Source organism: Cyprinodon variegatus, unplaced genomic scaffold (genome assembly GCF_000732505.1).
Source record: "Cyprinodon variegatus isolate N-32 unplaced genomic scaffold, C_variegatus-1.0 Scaffold354, whole genome shotgun sequence".
Classification (NCBI taxonomy): Eukaryota; Metazoa; Chordata; class Actinopteri; order Cyprinodontiformes; family Cyprinodontidae; genus Cyprinodon; species Cyprinodon variegatus.
Window position 1 is genome coordinate 776,737 of NW_015150807.1, and position 7,690 is coordinate 784,426.

A 7,690-nucleotide genomic window follows, 5' to 3' on the forward strand; every position below is an offset into this window, starting at 1 on the left:
TCAGACTGGTTTCTTGAACATGACAATGAGTTCACTGTACTCAAATGGCCTCCACAGTCACCAGATCTAAATCCAATAGAGCATCTTTGGGATGTGGTGGAACGGGAGATTCGCATCATGGATGTGCAGCCGACAAATCTGCGGCAACTGTGTGATGCCATCATGTCAATATAGACCACACTCCCTGAGGAATGCTTCCAGCACCTTGTTGAATCTATGCCACGAAGATTTGAGGCAGTTCTGAAGGCAAAAGGGGGTCCAACCCGTTACTAGCATGGGGTACCTAATAAAGTGGCCGGTGAGTGTAGATGATCTAAAGCAAGCAGATGTGTAACAGTGGTCATTGGTAACATTCAAATCAATCAGTAAAAGGAACACTGAATGAGACAAGATTTAAATGATGTGAGAATGATGGAGGAAGAGATAACCACCTGTTTAATGTTTATTTATTAGGTTGTTGTTACTTGTAGCTCAAAATATTGTGATAATGATCCTTTTTGCTATTTAGTCATGTGAGATAGGGAGACATTATATGTGTTTGAAAGGGGTTTTGATTGTATTATGTCTCTGTTTTTGTCATGATTTTATCCAAAGATCTGACCCACATGTAGAAAACTAAACAGAGAGACCAGGGGAAGGTTTAACAGGTTTATTATGAACTGGTAGAGAAGGGTCCAGTGCTGCTCTGAACACTGGCGAACCGGGACTGAAAAGTGAAGGGGAAGATCCTGTGGTTAGTTCAGGCTCAGAGGGAAATTTGTGTTTCGATTGTAAAAGGGAATAAAGGCAACAGGACTCATGTTTCTTTGAATCCAGTCGTTGTGGGTTGTTCCAGTAATTGACTTGCTCGTCGGAGGGCGGACAGGGTTTACCCAGGTTGAGGTGTTTCCTTGAGGAACGGAGGAGCTGACTACCACTTAGATTTCCTGCGGTACTTGAACGGTTTCTTGTGGAGATTAATCCCTGCTCAGTGTGAAGCCCAAACAATCCTTGAGGAAAAGTTGATCCAAACCTCATGTTTGAATCCTCAGCTCAGCTTGATGCTCAGACAATCCTTTCTGGGGGAGAAGGTCCAAAAAAAATCCAGTTTGCAGGATGACTTCCTGCCGAGAGGCAAAGACAAAAAAACAACAAGGTAAAGACTCAGGTGACAAAAAAACTCAGTTTGACTCAGGAAAACTCAGCTTGGCTAGAGTACCCAAAACTGGCAAACAGTCTGGCTTCAAGGTAGTGGCAGTCAGCAGCTTAAGAGTCCTCTGGTAATGAGGCAACCATCCGCAGGTATGTGAGAAGGCCAATGAAGAACCATGCGCCACCTGGTGGTGGAAGGAAAACAAACAAAAACACAACCCACACAAACTGGTGTGACTGATAATAGGAGGATTGAATGAGAGTGGAGGAAAATAGGAACACTAATGGAAAGAACAGTTAAAGAGAACAGAGGAAAATCTACTTAGAAGAGTGAAACAGAGAGCAGGCAGAGGTCAGCTGAGGGGCGCCACCAAGAATTTAGGGCTCTATGAATATTAATATTGTCCCGAGTGGGGCCGCGAGGGGTGCTGGTGCCTATCTCCAGAAGTCAATGGGCGAGAGGCGGGCTACACCCTGGACAGGTCGCCTGTCCATCGCAGTGTATCATTTACATTTTCAATGTAATCTTTATTGTAAAATTTCTAAAAAAGAAAATTATTAGAACGTGAAAAAGTTGAATATTTCTTAATTTTCAATCTTTATATTTATATCCTGCCATAATAATAACAGCTTATTTGAAACAAAACACACAACTGTATCTACTGTATGTACACATGAATAGAAAACAGGTTTAGGATTGTGAATATATATATATATATATATATATATATATATATATATATATATATATATANACACCAAAAACATGTATATATATATATACAGTATATTATATATATATATATATATATATATATATTAGGCTCACTACTATAACTTTATTATAGGACAGATTATTTTTATGCTCACCCTGAGAGCTTATTTTTCATTCATCTATACCTGTAATGACAAAACATGTGTTTTTGGTGTGACTGCTTCAAGCTGTTCATGAGAATGATCCAGATTTATAGATTAATGGTCTTTTAATGGTTGTAATTTAATATGGATATAAAAATTTAACTTAAGTTTTTTTTTATTTTTAAACGTAGTTTAATACAAGCTGCTGTAGGCTACCCATTGCACTCCAGCTATCCTGCATACAGTATAAAAAAAACAGGGGGCCATTTCATTTGATAGTTATCATTATGTAGAAAAAAAAATATATATATATCTTTTTCAATCTTTATATATATAAAAAAGTTTCATTTTGGGGTCTTGTTCACGAGTCAGGGACGGTTGGAGAGTGAGATTGAGCAGCGTTGGCACTGATGCCGTCGCTGTATTGGACTGTTGTGGTGAAGAGGGAGCTGAGTCGGGGGGCAAAGCTTTTGATTTACTGATCGATCTTCATTCCCACCCTCACTTATGGCCATCAGATCTGGGTAGTGACTAAAAGGCCAAGATCGTAAATACAGCGGCCGAAATGAGTTTTAGTCCCTAAGGCAGACACCCTGTCTACTTTTAAGGTTTTGGCTTAAAACTTTCCTTTTTGATAAAACTTATAGTTAGAGTGGCTCAGGTTATCCTGAGCATCTCTATAGTTAGGCTGCTATAGGCTTAATCTTCTGGAGGACATAGGGACCCCTATTTCATCATTCTGCTTCATTCTATCTCTATTCTCCCACTCTGCAGAATCTGTTAGTTCAATCACTAACATTTTGCTCTCTCTGCCGTTTCTCATAGTAGCTTCACCTCGTCTGTTCCTGTTTGGCTGTGACTTCATCCTGGAGAGAAACATCAGCTGTGATGCTGCCATCAACACCTTTGTTTATAAATGTTGGACACTGGCCTGTTTTTCCAGTGTAGTCCTGTTTCTCTAACTGTGACTGGCTGGATCTGCTCTCTTCATCCTCTGGCATGGGAGCTGGCTCGGAGCTCGTCTGCCTGGCTGTGTGTTTCCTGGACCGGATCGCCTTTTGTAGCTGCTTTTTGTATCTCTGCTTCTGTCTCCTTGAACCCCAGTCGGCCTGGGTAGATAGCATGCATTCGAGTCAATGAGTCGATGCACTGGTTTTCCTTAGAAAGAAAACCTTTAATCAATTTGAATGTATGATCTGGTGAACTATAAAGTGCCTTGATATGACGCATTGTCAATATAAAAAAACTGAATTGAATTGTTTTGTTTTTTTTCAATCTCCTTCCATCTCCTTGAGCCCTAGTCTGCCTCAGCAGAAGAATGATTCCTCTGAGCCTGCTTGAGTCTGAGGTTTCTCCCTGTTAAAAGGGAGTTTTTCCACTCCACTGTCAATGCATGTATGCTGTCAAGTCAATCAGTCGATGTAATTAGCTGGTTTTCCTCGGATCAAAATATCTGGACCCATTTGACTGTATGATCTGATTGAATTGTCTCTTTAAGCTGCCTTGAAATGATGTTTGTTGTGAATTGGTGCTATTCAAATAAATGGAACTGAAAAACTGGATTGAGTTTACCTTCGCCAACTTCTCTCAAGAGCTGCCTCACGCAAAATACTCAAGCACCATTGTCCTGCATCTTATATATGTTTCCCTTGGGCTATGCATCTGAATGAAATGACTAAACTACACTACCTTGAAGCAGTTTTTTTAATTGCATCCTTTTCATCCTTTCTGCATCATTAATCTGAGTCGACCTGCACAGACATCTTTTTCCTCACTGATATTATGCTACTGTTGTCATCTTTCAAAGTCCAAATGTATTTACAAGGACTCTATCTTCATTGTCTGTCATTGTAGCAGTGCCTCATTTTGTGGCCAGAATGATTAAATATATTTCTGGGTGAGATATTGCTTTTTGGGTGGTAAGCATTTAGTTTGCTGGGTTTAATTAATAGAATACAAATCTGCATCTTTATAAAGACATACATGAAAAACACTTTGCACATGCTGCATGATAAATTACAAATCGCTTTGCACCTCATATGAAGATATGCTCTGCTTTTGCAAACAAATTTGTTTCAATATGCTCAAACCTTAAGATCCATTATAATTTCCTTCGGTTGTGCTGTTCTTTTTGCATCTAGTTGCAGGTGATGAAGCAGTCTGAACATGTTTTGTCATTGTCTCCTTTCTATCTCCTCTTTCTTTCATCTTTTTTTTTTCTTCTTCTGTTTTTCCTCCTCTGTTCTATTTACATTGCAGTGTCCATATAAGCTATAAAACTCCCTGCATAATTATAATAAAGCAACTTATATGCATGAAACAAGTGGAGCAATATAGCAATAGCCCTACTGCTACACTTGTGAAAGTAAAATCTGTTGGGCTCTTTTTGGCATCTAGACAACTATTCTTATTGCCTCATTGCCAGACAGGACACTGTAAAAAAAAAAAAAAAATAAATAAATAAATTAAATAAGATTGATTATAACTTTGGAAAAATGACTTCTAAGGCCAAAATCCAAAAGCTAAATGTTGAAACCAAGCTGTAGCCTTTGCATTTCTCATCTTAAATCTGTCTGAAAAAAAGTTAACTAATTTCTGCCTCCCCTCCCATTTGCATTTGGAAGTTAATACCCTAATGGTATGGCATAACCTGGACTAACTGTGTCCAGTGTGTCAGTGTTTTCAACATGTGCTGTCTAATCTCAGCGGTTCTGATGCCGTAGATGATCGGGTTGAAGCAGCTTGGAAACAACAGGTACATGGTGCTGAAGAAAACCCGGATGGCTTCAGGAAGTCCGCTTTTAACTCTATATGAAAGGAAGGCAATGAGAGCTAAACTCAGACTAAACGTAAGGACAATGATGTGTGTGATGCAGGTGTGCAGCGCTTTCACACCAGAACTGCTGGATCTCAACACAGAGGTGAATATAACAATGTAAGAGGCAATGATCACAAAGAAGTCTAAAACAGGAATGAAGAAAATAGCCATTAGTCCAGCCAGACTGTTAATGGCGGTGCTTCCACACGCCATCTCCACCAAGGCCATGTGCTCACAGAAACAGTGGTTCATCACGTTTCTGCAGAACGAAAGCTTTCCTGCCAGGCCCACAAACAGAGTGATGAGGAGCATATTTCTGACAGCAAGCGGGATGATAAACTTCAGGAATCTCTGCAGCGCCATTACCTCGTGGTAGTAGAGTGGGGTGCAAATGGCAAAGTACCGATCCACAGCCATCCATACCAGGAAGGTGGTTTGAAAAGCTCCAAAGAAGTGAATAAACTGCATCTGAACCAGGCAGCCAATCAGAGAGATTCCCTTCCAGTCAAACAGGAAGCTCAGCAGCATGTTGGGAACAAAGAATACTGGGAGGCAGAGTTCAACAGAAGCCATGCCGGCAATAAGGATGCTCATTGGTTGATGAAGGCTCCTCTGAGAAATGACCACATAGATCAGCAGGGTGTTGGCCAGCAGAGCCACGATGAACATGAGGAAGAACGGGATGAAGAGGACCGGCCTCAGTTCCCCGAGTTCTTCAAAACCATTGAGGATAAACTGCTGGTGTGAGGAGACGTTCTGCATCTTCTCTTTCTTCTAAAATCTACCAGTTTTAAGCTTTAAGTCAGCCAGCCTGCAACAAAAGGTGAAATAAAACAACCTTTAAAATTTAGCACAACTTCAATTAACCTTAAAAGACAGGGGATTATCATCTGCTATTAAATACAACGGAAAACTCATAAAAGTATGTTTTTATTTCTTGGATTTCAGATTGAATAAATAAGAGAAAAGAATTCAGACTAGCAAACACGCAGTAACAGCTGGAGATGAATGAAATTGATTTTTCCCTTTAGGAAACATACTGGTAGCCCCATAGAAAAAGGAAGCTTTACAGCTAATAAATGAGGAACAGCTGCCATTTTCTGAAGTAAACAATAACTTCATCCTCCTAAACCATTATAAATTACAGTCTGCAATCTTAAAAAAAAAAAAACAAAACAAAAAAACATGAGAAGAGATTGCTGTTTTTTTCTGTATGAAGGATTTTTGTGAGAATCAAGTGACAGAGTCTCTAAAAAATCCAAAATGTGTTTTCAGTGAAACCATTAACGTGATTCAGAACGAGTAGCAAGGAGAGACAGCCTCAGCAGCTTGGAGTAAATTTGGGCTTCTGAGATGTCAGTTTATGTCAAAGCAACCTGTCTGTAGAATGTCCTATAAAAACAACCTGCTGGTTCTTCATATTAAAATGGTAAAGGAAAAATTCAAAAGAAATTTACATGAAAATGATACATATTTATCTACTGGGGATGTTTTAAATATGACAGCAAGATCAGTAAAAAAATATCAATTGAAGATGCTATCTAAGTAATTTTCTCTTAAAATAAGTGCATTTGTTCATGAAATGAGGAGGTAAATGAGACACTTTGCATATTGAACAAGACAATTTACATTTAAAATAAAAAACAATTGCATTGTCTTATCTCAAGTGCATATTATCTAATTACCTTATTGTAAAAGTAAAAATACTCATTCCAATAGTAAATCATCTTGTTTACCCACTCAAATTAAGGCTAAATACACTTAATTTAAGATATTTTTTACTTATTGGCTTTACTTACTTATAGATTTTTTATGCAGTGAGGTAATTAAAAGCTTAGCAGCGGAAAACACAATAGATTCCATAATATTTATATGACAATAAAAGCATGAAATCAGCTTGGAAACGGAGGAAGCTTCCCTGGTTCTGTTTAGGAAAAGAACAGTTTTTACACTTCTTTTATTTTGTTTTGCTTAAAAATTAATGGAAGCTGTTTAGCCGTTTAGGGGGTCGATACTTAACCATCACCTGCTGAAGTGGAAATTAAAAAAATTGCTTTAATGTCTGTAAAGTTTTAAATATCAGGAAGAGAAATAAAAAGAAACATTTGAATCAGAATAAAGACACAACCTTCTTTCTCATATCAAGTCACCAGCCTCAAACACATCCCTGCATATAAAAAGGAAAACAAAGAAATCAGCAGAATCAGGAGAACATTTAGGCAAACGTCGTTTGGCTGTAAAAGGAATCCTGAAACATCAACAATGAGAGCAGAATTTAGAGAAAAAACTCTACAGAACCTTAGCAGGTGAAGTCAAACAGGAAGAGCTGCTGGTAGCAGAGAAGCATGTTTGAACAGAGAGATATTCTATACCTGATGAATCACTGATGCTTCATCTTTATACTTTTCTGTCGGATGCATCTGGAGGCTGGAACCTCCGCAGAGACACGGTGCTGTGCAACAATTTTCTTGGTTCACAGATTTCTCAGCTCCTTCATAAAGTCAGCATCATTCATTTTTTCACCTAACAAAATAAAAAAAAAAACTTGATGGTGCCATATGTTAATTAATCCGTTATATCAAGGCTTTTTCTTATTATTCCCACTTGTTTACCTTTTTTTTTTTTTTATCTGCCTGTGTTTTTGCAGAAATCATTAAAACAGGATTACACTAAATTCATCAGGTAGCTGCTCTTATGTGACATATTTCTTATTTTCCAGTAGTATGAAGTTACAGATGTTGTGCCATAAACCATGATAATAATTTTGGACTTTAAGAACCAATGTTCATGTTTCATTTTAAAGGAATAGTACACCCAAAACATGATTAGCCTTCATTTTCTACTCACCCCCATGCTGAACAACACTCTGGAGTACTTTTTTGA

The 7,690-nt window shown here is 38.3% G+C and overlaps 1 protein-coding gene across 1 annotated transcript; it reads right to left on the reverse strand.

Annotated features, from left to right (window-relative positions):
* Positions 1-4,571: 4,571 nt before the first annotated feature.
* Positions 4,572-5,611, reverse strand: LOC107091836 (olfactory receptor 52K1-like). Its single transcript, XM_015386003.1, has one exon. The coding sequence runs from the start codon at positions 5,567-5,569 to the stop codon at positions 4,622-4,624; it is 948 nt and encodes a 315-aa protein (XP_015241489.1). The 5' UTR covers positions 5,570-5,611; the 3' UTR covers positions 4,572-4,621.
* Positions 5,612-7,690: the final 2,079 nt, after the last annotated feature.